The following is a 21,209-nucleotide window of genomic DNA, read 5'->3' as shown; positions in this document are numbered from 1 at the left end:
CATTTTACGCTGCTTAACACTGAAATTACATCAATGAAAACCGAAAATACAAACGCACTCACAGTTTCATGAGGAGAACACGAGGATGATGATTTTTAATCCAAATCTGACAATATATTTTCTTGTTTAATAATATTTGGGGTTTCCAAACAAAGAAGATAAATGCTGCTGTTAGCTATTTCTCAGGCAAAAACATGGTTGTTGGACCCAAACACCACCCCTCCTGCCCACCCGACTTGGACTGCTTTAAGTTTTGTTGTTGTCCCACTGCGTGTCCTTCTGACGCCACTGGGCACCATTAAACAATAACAGAGACCGGCCGCGTGTCATGCTGACATGAAAGGACGTATGTTTTTTGTCAGTCTCTGACTCCAGAAGTCACTGACCAAGCAGCTGTTTTCGAACAGTTGTACTGTAATTTCAGGGGTCCGTCACGTGACGCTCTGCAGCCCACGAAGACTTTTTCCTATTGACTTCCATCAGGAAAAAGATGTCTGTAAATCCGTCTTTTTTTTAGCATCACGGCCACTGTGAAATGACTCTTTCACCATCAGCTGTTACAATATTTGGTAAGACCAGAGGAGCTGCACGATTAAATCATTTTATCCCCATCCAAGTTAGCAGAGTGCTAAACCAGAAGTTAAGTGTTCAGTGGGGGAAGTCAGCTGCTTGGCTGCACTTGGCCACTGTGGGTCTCTGGTGTGCATGCTCTGTGGGCCACACAGTGCACAAGTAGTGCCGATAATCTCCAGAACATCCAGTTATTTTTATACATGACAGCTGAACCATTTTTGTCTTCATGCACCACCGAGCAACTTCCATAGGAATTAAAGGTTTAATGTTTAATGCTGTATCCAGTTTATACGCCCATGATTTGTCTCTAAACGCAGCTGAAGCCGAGTGAGTGACTGATTATGCTGCTGCATCACTGAGAGGAAAGGGAACAATAGCAAATTGACTTAAAAATAAAATCAAAGGTGTGTGAGACAGCCACAGGAAAAGGGGAATGGCAGGGGGCCACCAGAGACTGCATAGGGGCAGACTTTGGTGCTACACCCCCACATGCTGTACAAATCTGCTGCTGTCTTTATATCATGTTAATAACTGTGTTGATCCAGGTGGTCCTGCTGTGATAGAGATGGTCACATATCGCACACCAACCCTGTCCCTCTCCTCCGCACTGCCCTCTGTACTGTGTCATGTTTGGATCCATCCTCTCCAGACATCAGAGCATCTGAAGGAGCTTGAGTTTTTTGGGGGATTGAAAAAAAAATGCGTAAACGCATGCGTAATATCCAACAAATGCCTCGAGGCAGCTGGAGGAGGGTCAGTCACGTCGAGTTTCACAACAGCGACCTGATACAGGACTGTAGTGAGAGCCGCCCGGTGCGCAACGAGCTGAGGAGCGGGTTTGATGCGTAAAAGCGCAAATAAGGGAAAAGACATGCAGGTTGTTTACAGCGCGACGCTCCTCCAGCTGATCATCTGACGTAACGCGACTATCGGAGGACATGTAGACAACTTTGTGTCTGGACGGTGAGTGTCAGATTCTGAGAGGAAAAAGAAATGCTTTTGATATTGGAAAAACATATGTCCATGCTTTTTGTGCGCATAGACTGCAACAGTTTCGCACTGTCTTTTTAAAGTGTGGAGTGTGTGTTCCGTGTCGGATGAGACAAATTTGAATCGTGTTTACAAATCCACGTGACTGTAGTCATTTTATTTCAGATGGTGCGTCTATAGTATAAACGCATTCTGAGGCACTTGACGTTTATTGTAGTTTATTTTTGCAGAATTAAGAGGTATGAAGAGGAGGGTTGGTGATTTGTGCTGTGACGCATATTCTCAGGTCAGGCATCTCTGTGTTCACTCGTGTACTGGTGTGTCTCGCCCTGCTCTCACAGACCCTCGGACACATGATGGAGTCCGTCATGGCCGTGATGAACCGCGCAGGTGAACTCGCCGCCTGCTGCGACCCAGCGCGCAGAAAGCTGGGGATGAGACAGTTCTCGACCTCGTTTCACCTCCAGCAGCCGCTGCAGCTCCAGTATGACGGACTCACGATGGGGCTCGGAGTGACCGATGATGCGCATTCAGTCGGGAGCGCGCATGTGAACATCGGGCATGTTGACAGTAACGCGGCGCGTCACGGAGTGCGCATCTATCCGGTGACATCACCGGGACAGCTGTCGGCCAGCAGGCACCTGCAGCAACTGAACACGCAGTACTGTAACCACGGGCAACACGCATCCCATCATCACAACTACATGCACGAGCCACAAGCTGTTAACTACGGCAGAGACGCAGCGCACCTTGGTGCGCCCGGGTGGACTCCTGCGGGACTCCTGGAACAGGTCCCCGGTATAGACTCTGATCAGGTGGACGAGGAGGTTCTGATGGGGCTGGTGGTGGAGTTCGGTTTGGACCGTGTGAAGGAGCTCCCGGAGCTGTGGCTCGGACACAACGAGTTCGAGCTGGTGGCGGACTTTGTGTGCAAACAGCAGAGCAGAGTGAGCTGAGGAAGAGGAGGCTGAGTGGAAACCTGTGGCTGAAGCGGAGTGCAGCCTGGAGGGTTACTGGTTTACTTTATTTTCAAAGCATTCACTATTCATTTAGGGACTGTTCTTTATTCATCAAAGGGAGGGGTGGAGGCTGGGCTGTGACTTGATGAAATATCACGAGGCTGTTTTAAGATAGGCTTTTTTCTTTTGACCAACACATCCTCACTGTGACCTCGTCACATGTCCACGTTTGGTCATGGACTTTCCACGTCCACATATGACGTCCAAGGTACCCTGGGTGTGTTGGTTGTTGACGTTCTGGGACACTGTGTCAACTTCAGCCTGTTACATGCATTGTCTGTTTTCAAAATACACTTCTGTTTTCACAGGAAATGTACAGTTTGCATACAGTCTCTTTCAAGATAAAAGCACTACGTCAGCACAACACCACAAATGACAATTTTTTGTTTCTTCACCAACACATGCACGTTGTTTCGTTTAGGAAAAAGAACCGGGTTTGGCTTTACAATCTTAGGGGAAGTGAACCGGCTTCCTGGATGAAAGTTGGTGGTTGTTAGACCCATCCACCTCCCCTCCTACGGGCCAAACTCGGACTTCTGCCCCCTTTAACTTATGTTGCTGTCCTGCCACATTTCCCCTTGATGCCGCCAGGTGCGCTTAAATAAAAATGGTGACCGGATACATATCATGCTGATGTGAAAGGATGGCTTTTTCATTGGTGTCTGACACCAGAAGTCATTGAATAAGTGCTGCTATTCAGCGACATAGAAGTGAGAGCGGGTTGTTATGATGGAAGCATTCGTTGCACATGATGTGGAGGACCAAGGACCGTCAAAAATTTGAAAATCCAATGATTATATCTGTGTTTACAGTTTCAGACTGTGGTGTTATTTTGGTATTTTTTTAAGAAAGCATGTCTTTCAAACCCGCACATTTGTAAGGCATGTTTACTTAAAAAAAAAACAGTGGTAAAATAAATAAAAAATACAACCACTTAAATTTGTATGCCCCTCCCTATGCCACAATAAAAAAGCATTAGCCCCCACTCTTTGCAACACCCCCTCATAAGTAATGAACGGTCCCTTACTTTTAACTTTACTCACACAGTTTAACACACAGGTGACACTCCCACACCCGCCACATACCTGTTTTCATGTTTCCTGTTTGTATGCGCTCTCAGTTTGGGTAGCTCTGTTTGTTGAGTTTCACCACGCTGTCGTTCTGCTCTCCTGTCCGGTGATCCTCTCAGAAAAATGCCAGATTATAAACAGCTACCGTCCCTTCGAGTCACAACACACAGAAGCAAAAACAGCGTCTTGTCTGACAGGCCATCAGTGAGCCATTTTCCCCAGGTGAACCACTTCACCTTAAATCTGGTTATTTTACGTGAGGTTTGGTTTATAACAACATCCTGCGGCTGGTGTGCACCAAACTGTTTCTTTCCGTCTGTGGAAAATAATCCATCTTTTTTGTTAACGAAAGTTATTTTCTTCTTTGGCCAATAAGACAACAGCACTTTGGCAAACAGCCAATCAGATTGCAGCCGGTCAACAGATAACCAGCCCCACCCAGCATCACTTTTGTGCCATCCTCTCTGATTGCCAAGGATTTGCGCATGCGTACTGTTGTTGCCAAACGTATCCAAACCATTTTAAACTATTCTGGTGGCCACAGACTTTAACCTGTAGATTAATAATAAAACCTGCAGTTTTAGTTTCAGCAGGATTCAGACATGTAAATATGTATTTTGGAGCTCATAAAGCTGCAAAAATCACAAGTTCAATTTCTGCAACAGGTTCAGCCAGTGATACTTTACATCTGTAGTCATGATACTGTGAGATGATAAGAGTCTGGATACTTTGTCTCTTTAACGCTTTGAGATGTTTCTTACCTTAAGCATTGCTTCAGAGATGACTTTGTACAGAGTTGGTGAAAAAAAAGTCACTTTACTGAGAATGTTGTGTTCAATTTGCAATAATGAATAAAACAGCTTTTTAGAGAACTGAGCACTGAGTCTTGTTTATTTATTTAATTTATTTTTGTTTTGTATTTTGTTTTGGAGTGACGATACATACATGCATATTGTCTGGATATGATATAGCAGCAGTGTGAAGATAAGATAAGATAAGATAAGATAAGACAGGATAAATGTTATTAATCCCACACAGGAAAAGTTTACACATTATAGTCAAATCAAGTCAAGTCAAATTTATTCATAAAGCACAAATTTAAAAACAACCCAAGTTGACCAAAGTGCTGTACAGTTAACAATGAATAAAAGAGATACAAGTGAAGTAAAATAAGAAACAGAACAAAAACAGCAACCAACATAGATTAAGGCACAAATAAACACATGGGCAACATCAGAAGGACTCAAAAGCTTTAGTAAAAAGGAACATTTTTAGCCTTGATTTAAAAGAGTCGATGGAGGGGGCAAGTCTGACAGAGGGGGGAATGCTGTGTTGCAAAGGCACGGTCACCCCTGAGTTTAAAATAAGTGTGTGGAACAGTTAAAAGCCCCAGGTCAGCCGACCTGAGGGGTCTGGAGGTGGAGTATGGGGTTGAAAGTTCTGTCATGTAGGAAGGGGCCACTCCATTCAGGGCTTTGTATGTGAATAAAAGAAGTTTAAAATCAATACGGTACTGCACTGGCAGCCAGAGGAGAGGCTAGGACAGGGGTGATGTGGTCTCTCTTTCAGGTACCTGTCAAAAGTCTGGCTGCAGCGTTTTGTACTACTTGTAAACGGGGGAGAGATGACTGATCAGTTCCAGTGTAAAGAGAGTTGCAATAGCATGGCTGACTTTTTCTAGGTCTGTGAAACTGAGGAATGGTTTGATTTTTGCGATGGTGCGAAGTTGGAAAAAACTGGCTTTGACTACTGAGTTAACCTGTTTATCAAACTTTATCAAACCCTTTCCACAAAATATTTTTGAATGATTTGACCAAGGGGAAGCATGTAGATGGAGAAAAGAATGGGACCTAGGACTGAACCTTGCGGGACGCCGCAGGAGAGAGTAGCTGGGGGAGAGGAGAGTGTGCCTATGTTTACGGAGAAGGTTCTATTGTTGAGGTAGGATGTGAACCAGTTCAAAGCAGTGCCATTAATTCCAGCGCCATGGTGGAGACGGTCTATTAATATGTCATGGTCAACTGTATTGAATGCAGCACTGAGGTCGAGGAAGATGAGGATGGCACAGTTACCAGAGTCAATGGAGAGTAGCAGGTCGTTGTGGATTTTTTTCACAGAGCGGATTCTGTGCTATGATAGCACAACAGTCAAGAGCAGCTCAACAGTCCAAAGCAAAATAAGTGACAGAGTGCTAAAAACCAAGGCTAAAATATTACAAAAATACAAATTAGATCAAATAAAATAAGAATATAAAAATCTATATATGTCTATGCTTGATAGCACACTTTATTGTGTTCTCCTCAACATTTTGTAGAAATGTTTGACTTCTCTGTGTCACATAAACTAAACTAGAAATGATTAAACTATGATAATAAAAACAATTCAGTAGTAACAAATACAACAGATACTGTAAGTGGCAAGAAATCGTTTTAAAAACACATAAAAAGCCAGAAGACAACAGCTACAGTGTGGAACCTTATCTATAACTTTACATATATATACTGTGTGTGTGTGTGTGTGTGTGTGTGTGTGTGTGTGTGTGTGTGTGTGTGTGTAGTGTGAGTCAGGATGCCTTCCTGTACAGCCCGTCCCCTGTCAGGGACACACTTTTGTATAAGCACAAACACACTCATGTGGCCTTGGAGTGTGAGCTGAGCCTCTCAGGTTATTTTGGGGGTCAGCTGTTGTTGGGTCCGTCAGCAGCAGGACCCTCCTCCTCCCTTCTCCTCCTCCTCCTCTCTCCTTCCTCTGCCTCTCTCTGTCTTTCTCTACCTCCTCTCCTTCACTTCACTGATCCTGGTAAGACTCTTTTTGCTCTCTACCTCTTTACAAATGTCTTGTTTCGGTAAAGTGTCTGTCGATGTCTGCATTCATGTCTTACATCATGAGTGTTGTGTTGTAGCTAAAACTCAACATTTGTGCTTCTTCTTTGAGGAGATTTTTGGGGGAAAAAGGTTTTTTAATTCCTAATAGGCATTAAAATGATCTGCTGGTTGGTTTAGAGATACCTGTATGCTCATGTATACTCTACTGGTCTGGTTTACTATATAATATTACAGTAGCCTACTTTAACGTGCTAACACAAGACAAACACATGAAGTGCTTCCATAATGGCTGCCATGGCACAATAAGTTGCTTTGTCACTGTCACGGTCAGTGTCTCAAAACTTTCAGTCAGACTATATTAATGTCATATTAGTGGAATCATGTTATTTACATTTAAAGACTACAGTTTTGTGAATCTGATTAAAGTGTATAAAACGAAACCTAAACTGTGTCATAAAGATGTTTTAGCTGTTTTCAGATATTTGGTCAAATGTGTTGTTATTGTTGCTGTTTTTTGAGCTTAAGACTAATTTTGTGACTTTTTGGCCTCTTTTGTGACGACAGCATCATTTTGCTATAAAAACTACCTCCAGGCTTTAAAAACAGTAACAGCGTTTGTTTCTCTTGATTCCACTTACTTCTAAATGTAGGCCTATTTATTATATTTATTTAATTTCTTTTCTCCGGAAATCTCTGGTTTCCTCTCAACAATAGTTGGATAAACTCAAATATTAACAACAGTTGGCTCAACGAAACAAATGCGACAAGAAAACAAGGTTTTATAGTTTCTTTTTTTTTTCCAGACACAAAGTTTGATCTGAAAACAACAACATAAAAACATTTCTAAACACATCGATCCCTCTACATTAAATCATCTTTTAGTTTAATGTCAGCAGTCTGTGCTGTTTAAATCATTCAAAGCTATGTTTCTTTTAATGTGGTGTTTCTATTATTTTGTCCACCTCCTGTTGGTTAGGGTTTACTAGATGAAAATATTAGTCCGAGCTGTTTATTTTGATGTCACTGACACATTGAAATTTAGGGGAGGGACTGTGATTGGTTGCGTAACTTAACGGGTGGAGCCTGATTTAGTTTTTTGGGGGGGTCATCACAACAGGATTTTGGGGGGCGAATATTGTATGGCATCAAACAGGTCAATAGATTGTAGTTACATAAAGTAACAAATTTCAATGTTTCATACAGTGTGTCTACTGTTTGTGTGTGTGTGTGTGTCAGTTTGACCATATTTGGGTGCTCTCAGAATAGAAGAGACTATAACAGGTGTGGTCTGGTGTGTGTGTGTTCATGAGTGTGTGTGTGTGACAGAGTTGGGGGCTGCCTGGCTCAGACGGCTAATTTTAACTTAGCAGATACAATAACCGTGGCAGCCGTCATGTTGTGACAGAGCTGTGAGGATAAACAGCCATCGGACACACACACACACACACACACACACACACACACACACACTTACAGACAAGTAAAACATGATTAAATGTCTAAAGCCTCATTAGAAATCCCTCGCAGCTTCAGTTACTAGCTTGTGTTCCACATTAAAAAAAAGTCACATATTTACAATAGAAGGACGAAAAACAGAAAGTTTCTCCGTGGCCTCGTGCTGAGGAAAGAATACTAAAAATTTAAAGGTTTTATCTCCTTTGTGGCATTAATTCAATTTGGAAATGTACTAGCTGAGCATCTCTCCATCAGATTTTGACATGTGTAGTGTATGAGCTGACACTGTCCACAAGGTGGAGCTAAACAAGAGCTCCAGGGGGAGTCGCCAGAATCAGAAATATCGACGGCAAACTTCATTGAAATCTGGTCATTTCTAAAGTTCAATCAAAGGCGATGCAGAACATACATGTAAATGTTTTTAACCCGGATTTAAAACACCAAAGTCACACAACAGTTTTTCTCAATGGAGTCTGGCTTTAAAGAGAACAAGATATAGTTTAGATATAGATATAATGAAACTTGACTTTGGTGCTCAAAGTACCAAAAAATGTCATAAGCACAAGCCTCTCGTCCATGAGTAGATGCACGCTTCCTTCTGCGCGGTAATTTCGTTGGTGGGTGTAGTTTAGTAGAGAGAAAATAGTTCCTACATGAAACTGCTCACAACAAAGTCTGTGGATCATCTCACTGACAACTGGTTCAACCAAGTATTGGAGATATCAGCCGTAGAGATGTCTGCTTTCTCTCCAATATAATGGAACTAGATGGCCCTCGGCTTGTGGTGCTCAAAGTGCCAAAAAAAAAAAAAAATACATTTGATAAACTCAACATCAATGTCTCTTTTCTAGGAATCACAATCCGATTACTCAAGATAATATATAGTCCTTGTTGTGAGCAGTTTAAACTATTTTCTTTCTGCTGAACTACTCCGGCCAACTACATCATGATACAGACAGAGCTAGCTAGCTAACGTTACAGCTCAGTACAGGAGGATCCCATTAATGTTTATGTCTCAGACTCAGCAGTGCAACAACAACATGTGAACACAACACATACAATAAACATGTAGAATAAAATACAAAGATGCTAGGAATACAGTGGAATCAGGAATCAATAAATATAATAAATATCGGCCCATAAAATGTCAATAAAGTGCATTATTAAGGCAAGCAAGACATACCGACGAGGGTTAGCCCTTACCAAAATGCAATGGCTTTTGTGAGCATTTGTTGGTCACAAAAGCTGGCCAGATCCCTGAGTTTCACTCCTGTGATTTTAGAACACGTTTTAATGATGCTGTACAGGCTGTTTTTATTATTTTACAAAGTCCTCAAGAGCCTCCTCATGGCCTGATTCAGGTCCCTGAAGAAGGGACAGCAGTGCAGTGTCATCTGAAAATTTAATTAAGTAGCTGCCTGCCTTGGCACTCCTGCATTCATCTGTGTACAGGATGAAGAGTAAAGGGGAAAGGACACATTCTTGAGGTGAACCTGTGGATAGGACACAAGAGTGTGATACACAGCCATTTGCAGAAACCCTCTGCTTCCTGTTAGTCAGGAGTGTCTAGCGCTGTCATGAGCATGAGCCTCTCGTCCACGAGTAGATGCACACTTCCTTTTGCACGGTGATACGGTTGGCAGTTGTACTTTGTTCGAAAGGTATAAGTTTCTACATGAAGCTGCTCACAACAAGGTCTGTGGATAATCTTGAGTGAAGAGGTGAGCAGTGTCCTGTAGGTACTATTTTCTTTCTACCAAACTACACCTATCAATCGTATCACCACGCAGAAGGAAGCATGCATCTACTCATAGACGAGAGGCTCGTGCTCATGACAGTGTGACATGTAAACACTGATCGTGTACTCCTCGGCAGAGCTGTTACGTTAGCTAGCTCAGTGGTGCTAGGTGAGCTAGCAGTAGATGTTCGCTTCCTTCTGCGCAGTGATACAGTTGGTGGGTGTGGATAAGTAGAAAGAAAGTAGTTCCGACATGAAACTTTTCACAACAAGGTCTGTGGATTATATTGAGTAACAGGGTCATGATTTCTGGAAAGAGACATTGCTGCTGAGTTTTCAAATGTATTTTTTGGTTCTTTGATCACCACAAGCTGAGTGCCATCTAGTTCCATTATATTGAAGAGAAGACAGAGAATATCACTACAGGTGTGAGGAAAATGTGTGTATTTGATTTTAGGGTGAACTGTCCCTTTAAGTAGAAGAGGACTAAGTATTAAACCTTGTCTGGACTCACATCACAGTAGCCGGTGAATCAGATTTGCTGTTTGAACATGACGGAGCTTCCACTGACCCACAGAAGCTGTGTGCATAAAATCAGAGCAGCTGTAGGGAGGCGAGAGGCGCCGCAGGAGTTCAGAAGCTTATTATCTTCCAATATTTAAACCCACGTTCCATTAATAACACGACAGACACGCTGACAGACCGCTGAGATTTGTCACATCAAACCCACACTTTTATGAGACTGAATTAAAAGATTAATATGACATGTGGATTTAGCTGACAGATACTTTGTACATGAGATAACAGAGTTAGTCTGCTGGTTAAATACAGACGTTGACCACATGTTTCATGTCACTGGATGACTCCTGGAAAGTGTCGTATGGTGCTGTATCTATCTGTTTTAACCAATATAATACATACAAAATAGTTTTCAGCAGAAGTTAAATTTAGAAATCTACCAAAAAGCAAAACTGAAATCAAGGATTCAGATTTAGTAAAATCAAAATTCTAGATTTAATCACTGTGTATCTAAATGACCACCTGAACGTTTCTTTGATATAAAAAAGAAAAAGTTCATAAAAGATTTAATCATCTCTAAATACATGAAAACAACCAACCAGCAGCCTGGAACCAGATCCAGATGAGCACATCTCAGAGGCAAGCCTTCGTCTAGTAGCAGGTGTCATAGTGTTATAACACAAAGAAAACAACATCATATTCGAGTCTTTTTCTTTTGACTTTCTGAAGAAGCAAATTGTGCCAGTTTGTCTATTAAATTCTTTATATATATATATATATATATATATATATATATATATATATATATATATATATATATATATGTATATATATACATACATTCAGACAGCACATATGGAGGAATGACTCTGTAAATATTCCCAGAACACTGAGGATGGAGACGTCAGTGAAAGCAGCTGAGATGTTGGTGCCCCCCCAGCCTGACATGGACGCCAAGAACACTGAAGGTGAGGCAGCAGCTGCACCTGCAGCCTGTGGCTCCTCCTCCGACGACTACATCAACCCCGTGGAGGAGTTCAGCAGAAAGCTGGAGGACATCATCAGCACCCATGGCTCTGCAGCCAGCCTCCTGGACAAACAGGTAAAGACACATGAAAACAACCTGCAGATTCAGTTCTAACCTTTGGTGATGTGTGTGTGTAAAAAGTGTGTTGTTTCGAATGTATCAGAGCACGATGGAGGCACTGACGGAGAAGATGAAGAAGGAGCCAAAAGATGACATCCCAGTTGCTATAGAGACAGGTGAGGCAGCATGATGTTTTAGGAGTGATGCTGTCAGCAGGACGGTGCTGTTTGTCAGTCACCCTCAAAACTCTTATAAAACATATTCAAAAGGTTGAGCGACATGTGCAAGAGACCAAAAAGTTATGTCATTATGTCAAGATATCCTCACTTTTACTCCTTCTGATGGGTCGACTCCAAAAATACTGGATCCTACATTTCCCATAATGCTACTGGAAGATTCTTCTTATAATACATCTCAAAACTACAATTACCACCTCAGGGTTGTATGCCTCTGCGAACAAGTCACGTTGCACGTACAGTTTCCATCCATGTCAGTGAAAACATGGATGCTTCACACACAGAAGATCTATACAGTCAGCACAGTCTCAAGATTAGAGTCACCAATTCACTATCTGACCAAATGTCTTCTGTTCCTGAGAGCCATCCATCCATCCTTCCATTCATCCATCCATCCATCCATCCATCCATCCATCCATCCATCCATCCATCCATCCATCCATTCATTTTCACCTGCTTATCCAGGGCCGGGTCGTGGGGGCAGCAGGCCAAGCAAAGCACCCCAGACATCCCTCTCCCCAGCAGCACTTTCCAGCTCCTCCTGGGGGACCCCAAGGTGTTCCCAGGCCAGATGAGATATGTAATCCCTCCAGTGTGTTCTGGGTCTGCCCCGGGGCCTCCTACCAGTGGGACGTGCCCAGAACACCTCCAGCGGGAGGCGCCCAGGAGGATCCTGATCAGATGCCCAAACCACCTTAACTGACCCCTTTTGAAGTGAAGGAGCAGCGGCTCTACTCTGAGCTCCCTCCAGATGTCCGAGCTCCTCCCCCTATCTCTAAGGCTGAGCCCAGCCACCCCACAGAGGAAACTCATTTCCACCACTTGTATCCACAATCTCATTCTTCCAGTCACTACCCAGAATTCATGACCATAGGTGAGGGTTGGGACGTAGATGGACCAGTAAATTGAAAGCTTTGCTTTCTGGCTCAGCTCCCTCTTCACCATGATGGACCGGCACAGCGCCCGCATCACTGCAGAAGCCGCACCGACCCGCCGATCCATCTCACGCTCCATTCTACCCTCACTCGTGAACAAGACCCCAAGATACTCGAACTCCCTCACTTGAGGCAGTAACTCTCCCCCAACCTGGAGAGGGCAAACCACCGGTTTCCGACAGAGGACCACGGCCTCAGACTTGGAGGTGCTGACTCTCATCCCAACTGCTTCACACTCGACTGCAGAACGCTCCAGTGCATGCTGGAGGTCACGGTGTGATGGAGCCAACAGAACCACTTCATCTGCGAAAAGCAGGGATGCAATTCTGAGGTCCCCAAACCGGACCCCTTCCTCCCCCGGGCTGCGCCTCGAGATATGACGTTAAAACATGATGATGTCACAGTCAAGCTGACCTTTGACCTTTTGACCTTCATTACTTTATCCTGTTAGGTATTTGTGTGAAATTTTGTCTCAATTATCCAATAAATTCTGGAGTTATGGCCAAAAGCATGTTTGGTGAGGTCACAATGACCTTTGACCACAGAATTCTGACCAGTTCATTCATGACTCCAAGTGGACGTTTGTGCCAAATTTGAAAAATTTCTTTCAAAGTGTTCTTGAAAATTTGTGTTTGAGATCAACACAAGGTCACAGTGACCTTTGACCACCAACATCTAATCAGTTTATTGTAGAGTCCAAGTGAGAGTTTGTGCCAAATTTGAGGAAATTCCCGTAAGGTGTTCTTGAGAGATTACATTCACAAGAATGAGACAAATATGGTAACAGTGACCTTTAACCTTTGACCACCAAAGTGAGTCCAAGAGTCCAAGTGAACGTTTGTACCAAATTTTAAGAAATTTCCTCAAGGAGTTCCCGAGATATCGCATTCATGAGAATGGGACAGATGGATGTTCCACCCCGAAAAACATAATGCAGAGCCATAAAAAGTAACATTCACAGTACATGTACTGAAATACTCAATTATTACATATAGTAACATTAAAGTCTTGTATATTACAAGATAAAAAAGAAAAATTTGAATAGACAAGTAAATAAATGTGTCTTACGTCAAAATATTTCCTCTTGATGGCGAGCAGATATTGATTCTGTTGACAGTTTATACAGCAGTTTGAATAAGCTCTCATGAGATAAAACAAATTTAGGGGACAGAAATGGTGATTTTTTTTTCTGATATTTAATTTCTCAGTCTATAAGGAAATAAACATCCGGCTTTACTTGTCCTGTTTGTCTTTGTCCCTCTGCAGAGGTCTGTCTCATCATGAAGAGTCTGGACAAGCTCTCGTCTCCAGAGCAGAAACTGGAAGATGTGGTCAGGAGATACGCTGAACTGGTGAGATACTGAGACTTTAACCAACTGGTTTCTGTTTAAAACAACTCACACAGGAAAACCGTGCACTCACTTTCAGACATCTTTTGTTCCGTGTGTGCGTGTGTGTGTGTGTGTGTGTGTGTGCAGGCAGCCCTGCGGCGCTCTGACGAGAAGAAGATGTGTGTGCTGCAGCAGAAGTTGTCCATCCTGCTGGACGAGCGGCAGCAGCTGCAGGAGGAAAGCCGCAGCAGCATCACAGCTCGCAGCAAACTGGAGACTCTGTGCAGGGAGCTGCATGGACACTACAACGCTCTGAGGGTGTGTAGCTGCAGCTGAGCTGCTGTGTTCAGTGCAGTCTCAAGTTATTTTAGCATTCTGGGACCAAGAGACTGATGGTAGCTGCTGTTGGAATCTTGACCTACTGTAAAGTCAAAGCCACTACTGAACACCTTTTTCTCCTACAATCCTTCCCTCCCTCTCTGTCCCCCTCTGTCCTCCTCCCCCCTCCAGGAGGAGACCCTTCAGCGCTGCAGGGAGGATGAGGAGAAGAGGACAGAGATCACCAGCCACTTCCAGACGATGCTGACAGAGATCCAGGCTCAGATCGAGCAGCACAGCAACCGAAACGACAAACTGTGCCTGGAAAACAGCAACCTGACAGACAAACTGGAGAGTCTCATGACCCAGTGCGAGATGAGGGAGGAGGTGAGGGGGGAGGGGTCAAAGGTCAATGTATTTACTCTTTAATACTCTCTCTAATCTTCTCGAAAACAGTTGCAGAGAACCCATTTATACATTTAGATGAAGAGGAGCTGTTCATTAATGACTTAAAGACTTTTATATCAGCAGCTCTGATGATTTTGCACTTTTTAATAAGCCGTCAACATAAAACTAAAAAGTTATGTGTAATTGTCTCGGATTGTGTCGCTTATTAAATGCTGTTGATTGATCTATAAAATGATAAACTCAATATATTTTGTTTGTTGACAAAACAAGACATTTAAATATTTTAACTTTGTCTTCAGAGAATTGGGATAAGCATAGGTATAGTTTTTCTACTATTTTACCGACCAAACAGTTTATCAATTAATGGCGAAACGTCTGGGCAAATGAATGGATAAAGCAGGAAATTGTTTCAGATTCAGATTTTTTCTGTGCTCTTCATCTCTCTGCAGAGTTTGGAGAAGATCAACAAGCATCGCGACCTGCAGTACAAACTGGCCGAAGCCAAACTGCAACAGGCCAACGCTCTGCTGACCGAGGCCGAGGAGAAACACAAGAGGGAGAAGGAATACGTGAGTGCATGTTTTCTTCAGCTCTGGAAACCTTTAATTCCTACCCAGAATTACAAACACCACAAATATGATTTTATAGAAAGGGACTAATCAATGCAGTCGCCAGAGGAAAATGTTGGCATTGTACATTTCTGTAAACCACAGACATGTTGCATTTGTACATTTCATATGTATCATATCAAAATTTCTAAAGTGACGTAATATATAAGCTGACTTTGTCATCTGGAGCTGGAGTGGATGGTGAATACACCCGCCAAGTTGCAGACCACTGGTCGAGACCAGTAAACAACAACACTAGTTTTTAGCAAGGCATTTCCAGCAGCAAATTTTACCATAAAAAAACGGGTATTTTTAGCCCAAACATGATCTTTTCCTCACCAAACCCAAGTGATTTTTGTGCTTAAACATACCTAGACATTAACCACAGTGTTGTTAAAACATGACTCATTACATATGGGACTCTTCTTTATTAATCAGAGGACAGGGTAGCTGTTTTTTTTTTGTTTGTTTGTTTTTTTTACCCTCCCTGAACCTACGAATATTTTCTCCCTAAGTGACTGGTGGAAAATGCATGACCCTCCCTCTACCATATATTATTTATTCAATTTTTAAAACTTACCCTTTTCTGTTTTTACAGATTCTGGCGGGGATAAATGGTGTAATTTTCTTTAAATAAATCAATACAAAATACAACCATTTAAATTAGTTTGCCCCCCCTCAAAGCCAAAATAAAAAAAGAAGTCTCTTCCCCGTGCTTCAGAAATTATTTGACATGCCTCCCCCTTTTTGCTCCACCCACTTCCCCCTCATAAATAATGAACAGTCCCTAATAACACACAAATGCAACATATTTATAGTTTGAAGAAACGTACAATACCAACATATAATCATCTGATTGAATTAGATTGTTTTCATTGTGTTCTTTTCCAGCTGTTTCTGTCATTTAATGCTATTTGATATTTTCTGTCTTAAATTGTTTTTGTTTTTATTTTGTTTCTTAGACCTAATTGTGAATCTTTAAGAATCACAGCCATGCTTTTAAAGTTCACAAACATACATGATTATTGTCAACACATCTTTTTCCCTTTTTAAAAATATCATTTGTCAGTAGCTTTTCTTTGACACATTAACTATCCATAATGTGGTAGCGGTACCCAGATTGACTGTGTATTGTCTCTGTCGCCGTAGTTGCTTAGGGAGGCTATTGACAAAACAAAGAAATGCTTCGCTATGAAGGAGCAGGAGCTGACCATGAAGAAGAAGGTAAAGAAACGTCTGTAATGTGTCTCCGTCTGTTCTCTTCTAACCAGTTACTGGTTCAGGCTGCTGAGTGGAAACTGCAGACTCAGACACTCAGAGAACAGGGGACTGTGATGCAGGCACAGGTGACTATTCACTGACAAGATTAACATGCTGACGGTGAGGACAGGTAGCACACACCTGGTAGCAGCAGCCGGGATGAGATGATTGTTACCATAGCTACAGAAAGACGGGGCTGGAGACAGATTTTTATAAATACTTTTATAACTCTATATATTAGCATGCTAATGTTTTGTCAGTTATCTGCACAACAGTTACCTCTACAAATGTTAGCATGTTGTTTTTTTGTGGTAAGTCAGTACGGCTGCATGTTAGTGCATGTTTGTATCCCACAGGCTAGCTCATCGCCACCGATTTGCACTGTGCTCATATGGCGGTTACTGCTGATACTGGGATGGCATCATCCCAGAAGCGTAGCACCCACCCTCCAGTTCCCCTGTGGTTAGCTCTGTCTACGCTGTTTCCCTTGTTTATCGCTGTTTATGGAGTTAGCACCAGAAGCTGTTAGCCGCCACCTCCATGTTGAGAGCCCTGTGCAGACAACCTATATGCTCTGAATTTCAGATAAAGCCCCTATATTAAATACCCAGAACTCATTTAGAAGCAAGTCACTAAAACAGGGACTTGGATTAGACTGATATAAGACTTGACTACCTGAGGACGTTTTATTTGTATTTAAAAAACATTAACAGCATTTTCAGCACTCAGAAATTTGAATTTACTTTGAAGGACCTGTGACTTGATTTACACTTTTAAAATTTAATCAACAAATTTTATTTTGTGCTCTGACACACCAAGCTCATGGTTGGCTTTTGGCCAATGTTTGGCCGATGATGAACATCTGTTGCCCTAGTTTTTGCAATGTAGGCTGTACTGTTGGCACTAGTTGGCCTTTGTCAGCTGTCAGCCGATTCCGCATGTTGAATAAGTGACGGAGCCTTTCGGTTAGAGAAATCACTCTAATTGGCAGTGCAGTTTAGTGCACAAGAGGACGAAAGGAAGCGAGGAAAGTAAAAAAAAAACTGCAAAAGTCAAGAGGCCATGAAATTGAAACAAACTTGTCATATTAGAGAAGGTTATTGTTTTTGGACAAAGTCTTTGGCAGAAACAGTGCATTAATTGTTCGATGGCGATGGGAGGTGACGCAGCAGTCAGCCTTTGTCGCTACAAGTTCTTTGATGTCAGTTTGGTGTGTCTGGGCCTTAAAGTACTTTCCCTGTCTGATGAAGACTGTTACCTGGTCTAAGGTGTTCTGAATGAGTCCACAAATGTTCAAGCTGCAGCTCAAACTAACCATCATGTCAGCAGAATGAATTCTGTCCTGTATCAGGACTAAATGTTGAATTATTGATTGAGCAGCAACTTCCTTTATTTCTCTGTGTAAATATTAAGTTCATTTTTGTGACAGCTGCTGAATATGAGGCTAAACTCCCTAATGTATAACGCTGAGAGCAAAATCATGCGAGTATGAATGATTAATGGCCTCTAGCAGTGTGCACAGCTCATAACTAATGACTGATGCAATGTGTAATTCGTCACTTAGAGGCACAGTCATTATCCAAAATAACATGTTTCCCAAGATTTACAGCAAAATGTTTTGGCTCTTTAAACACACAATTATGTGCCTTTACTGAGCTGCTGTTAAGGAATAAAGTCTTTGTCTCTTTGACAGGTGTGAACTGATAAACAGTGAGGTTTTGAATATGAGCACATTTTCAATACACATGAAATAAAAGGAGTGTTACATCGTTTAATTTCACAAAAGTAACATAATGAGTCGATTTAGGCCCACAGAAGAGTCACAAGAATCTGTAGTGATCAGCGTCTTGGTAGCTGTCGGTCTCAAGTTAGGAAACACAGTAAAACATTTCAAGCTAATTTAAGTTTCCCTGTTGCCATAAAATAGTGACTCAGCTGAATAGTTAGTTCAAGTTAAACAGAAGTTGAGAAAATAATATGTAGGATTGTTTTCTGAAATCCAGACAGGTGAGGGGTTGATGTTTAGCCACAAACCAACTTGATTTAAACATAATGCTGATTTCTGTCTGTTCTTCAGTCTGACTGTCTGGTCTTTCCATCTGTCCACAGCTGACCCTCTACGCTCAGAAGTTTGACGAGTTTCAGGCGACACTGGCCAAAAGCAACGAAATCTACGTCCGCTTCAAGAAGGAGATGGATAATGTATGTGGTTACAACTGTGAAGCCTTGTTGGTGTGAATGAGGTTGTTAAGATGGCTTATAGTGATCTAAGTGGTAACCAGTAGGAGGCGTTTGTCTTTAGTGTCCATGTTCCTAGTCAAACCAAATTCCAGAAAAAAATGTTGGCATTGTACACTTCTGTAGACCACAAATACAACACATTTGCATGTTATCATGCAGTATATATGCTGAAACTTGTGGTTAGGTTTAGGCACAAAAAAACTTGGTTATGGTTTGGAAAAATATGGGCTCAAAAAGTCAGCTCATATACTACATCACTTTGGAAATGTTGATATGAGACAAATGAATCATGCATGCATTTGTGTTTTGCAGAAACGTACAATGCAAACATTTTATTCTCGTGGCTGGGTTGTTTTAGTTCCTGCAGCTTTCATTTGTGTGACTTTGTTTCCAGATGTCGTCAGTGCAGCCCTGTGATTTTAAACTTTTTCTTTTTAGATGTCAGAAAAGATGAAGAAAATGGACAAAGAGTCAAATCTATGGAAGACGAGGTTCGAAAACTGTAACAAGGCTCTGACTACCATGATTGAAGAGGTATGTTGATGACGTTGTGATTCTTGAACTTCTGCTGACCCTTCAGAGGTTTTGTTGAGAACCGAGCCCACTATGCCAATGAACGATCATAATCTGATAACTTGCAGATTGTTTGCTGCTGGGCCCTTAACCCTCATACTTAGTTTTCCAGTTTTATTTTCATTATATTCTTCACTTTCTTTGCATCTTATTTTCTCCATCCTTCCTTTTGTTCCAGAGAAGGGAGAAAAGTAAAGAGTACGATGTGTTTGTCCTGAAGATTCAGAAGCTAGAGAAGTTGTGTCGCGCTCTACAGGATGAGAGGGTCGTCCTTTATGAGAAGATCAAGGAAGTCCGTAAGGCCAACTCCGACATCTCAACCAAGGTCCTCAGCACTGATGACACCAACTCTGAGGATGCTGATAAACCCACCCTGCTGACCCCTGGGGACCTCCAAGAGCTCCAGGAGCTCCAGAAGGAGGACCCAGTCTTAACAGAGAACATGTCCCGTCTGAAGGAGGAGCAGGCCAAGCTGCAGGAGTTCGCTGCCTCTCTTTGGGACACACCCGGGGACAATGACGAAGAAGACAAAGCTGATTCAGACCCTGAAGAAGACTTGGTGTCTTCTGCATTTGACCACTTTAAAACCAAAACTCAGGACAAAAAGGAGGTGGTTTCAGTCCCTGAGCAGGTGGTAGATGTCAAATGTGAGGCAGCAGAATCAGTTCTCCCACAGCCTGATAAAGTTGAGGAGGTTCCACAGCCAGCCATGTCCACACCTGTGGAGGACACATCTGAAATGATACCAACAGACACAAAACCAGAAGCGGTAAAAGTTCAAACCCAGGTCGAGGACAAAGAGGTGCAACCAGTTAAACCAGATGAGGAGATCCAGCAGCAACCTGCTGAACTGGCGCAGACATCTGAGCCTGAGGAAGTCCAGATTCATCCAGCAACAGACCTGAAACCAGACACAGCAAAGGCTGAAATTTTAGTCGAGACTGGTGAGGTCAAACCAGCGATCCCAGTGGAAGTCGAGAAGGCCCAGGCTGCACCAGTGGAAGTACAACAAGAAGCACCAACCAAGTCAGCTCCACCTTCACAAAACACACCTAAAACCACTGCTTCCTCCAATGCAGAGTCCTCCAAAAAGCAAACACCAAAGAAAAAGAAGAAGAGGAACGCCAAGAACGCAAGCTAAAGTTTAGGATGCGCTGAAGGTGTGTGTGTGTGTGTGTGTGTGCTGTTATTTGTGTGTTTGTGTAACTGAAATCATACTGTGCCTTTTGTAAAACCATAAGTTTGTCCCAACTGGTGCACCTGAAGAGTTGTCAGTGTCACTTTTCTCAAGAATCAATGTCACCAGATGAGGACGGACAAAAAGCCGACTGTATTTTACAGTCTGAATGTCTAAATGTAACATAAAAGTAACATTTAGTTGGTCGAAGGAATGAAAGGCCTCACTGAAGTATAACAAAGTCTAAATGACTGAGATATCAAACATGATCTTTCTCTCAGAAAAATTTTGTGTTAACTTAAGTGCCATAAAAAGTGAAAGCTTTTGCCTTATGGAAGGCAAAATGCCAAAAAGAAAACATTGTTTGGTATCAGTGTCTCTTTTAACCTAGAAATCACAACAACTCTAATAAAGTTATTTTTTGACCATTTGACCACTGATAAATTTTTTTGTCTTGTTTTTATTTCTTGTTGTTAAATTAGTTGTCTGAAATTTCACATCATGATATTACCCAAGATTACATGTCACTTGTCCAGCCACATTTCTTTTATGTTCACACAGAAGACAGACAAGATTCCTTTCTGGTTTGCTTTGAACACACATGGAATAGGGTAGCGAGTGCCCAGGTGTGAGTCACAGGTGTGAGGCAAATTGTGCACAAAGAATTGTGGGTAATCCATGCCTGCTGAGGATACACACATTCATCCTTGAACATTCTCTGAAGGAAGGATTCGGTTAAGGTAGTATTTAAAAGAATCTTGGCATTGGAACTGCTCAGAAGGTCATCCTGTTTATTTCATTTCAGATTATTTGGATTTATTTTATTTAAAATATAAATCTTAGTTC

At 42.2% G+C, this 21,209-nt stretch overlaps 2 protein-coding genes across 2 annotated transcripts; both read left to right on the top strand.

Annotated features, from left to right (window-relative positions):
* Positions 1–1,283: 1,283 nt before the first annotated feature.
* cited2 (Cbp/p300-interacting transactivator, with Glu/Asp-rich carboxy-terminal domain, 2) lies at positions 1,284–4,528 on the top strand. Its single transcript, XM_078173702.1, has 2 exons — positions 1,284–1,536; positions 1,905–4,528. The coding sequence occupies exon 2, from the start codon at positions 1,917–1,919 to the stop codon at positions 2,517–2,519; it is 603 nt and encodes a 200-aa protein (XP_078029828.1). The 5' UTR covers positions 1,284–1,536; positions 1,905–1,916; the 3' UTR covers positions 2,520–4,528.
* Positions 4,529–6,311: 1,783 nt separating this feature from the next.
* txlnba (taxilin beta a) lies at positions 6,312–20,807 on the top strand. Its single transcript, XM_033649066.2, has 11 exons — positions 6,312–6,451; positions 11,075–11,291; positions 11,380–11,452; positions 13,714–13,799; positions 13,926–14,096; positions 14,289–14,483; positions 14,954–15,073; positions 16,384–16,458; positions 18,482–18,574; positions 19,052–19,147; positions 19,365–20,807. The coding sequence occupies exons 2-11, from the start codon at positions 11,085–11,087 to the stop codon at positions 20,325–20,327; spliced, it is 2,079 nt and encodes a 692-aa protein (XP_033504957.1). The 5' UTR covers positions 6,312–6,451; positions 11,075–11,084; the 3' UTR covers positions 20,328–20,807.
* Positions 20,808–21,209: the final 402 nt, after the last annotated feature.

The sequence above is a fragment of the Epinephelus lanceolatus genome, chromosome 13 (assembly GCF_041903045.1).
Source record: "Epinephelus lanceolatus isolate andai-2023 chromosome 13, ASM4190304v1, whole genome shotgun sequence".
Lineage (NCBI taxonomy): Eukaryota > Metazoa > Chordata > Actinopteri > Perciformes > Serranidae > Epinephelus > Epinephelus lanceolatus.
The sequence above is the reverse complement of the archived record's forward strand: the minus strand, read 5'-3'. Positions and strand labels throughout refer to the sequence as shown.

What these genes read in the sequence shown, in the direction of transcription:
- cited2 (XM_078173702.1), top strand. Translation starts at nt 1,917, where the DNA reads ATGATGGAGTCCGTCATGGCCGTGATGAACCGCGCAGGTGAACTCGCC.
- txlnba (XM_033649066.2), top strand. Translation starts at nt 11,085, where the DNA reads ATGGAGACGTCAGTGAAAGCAGCTGAGATGTTGGTGCCCCCCCAGCCT. An exon ending in CCAGCCTCCTGGACAAACAG is followed by an intron (nt 11,292 to 11,379) that starts GTAAAGACACAT and finishes CGAATGTATCAG; the next exon opens with AGCACGATGGAGGCACTGAC. An exon ending in TCAGGAGATACGCTGAACTG is followed by an intron (nt 13,800 to 13,925) that starts GTGAGATACTGA and finishes GTGTGTGTGCAG; the next exon opens with GCAGCCCTGCGGCGCTCTGA.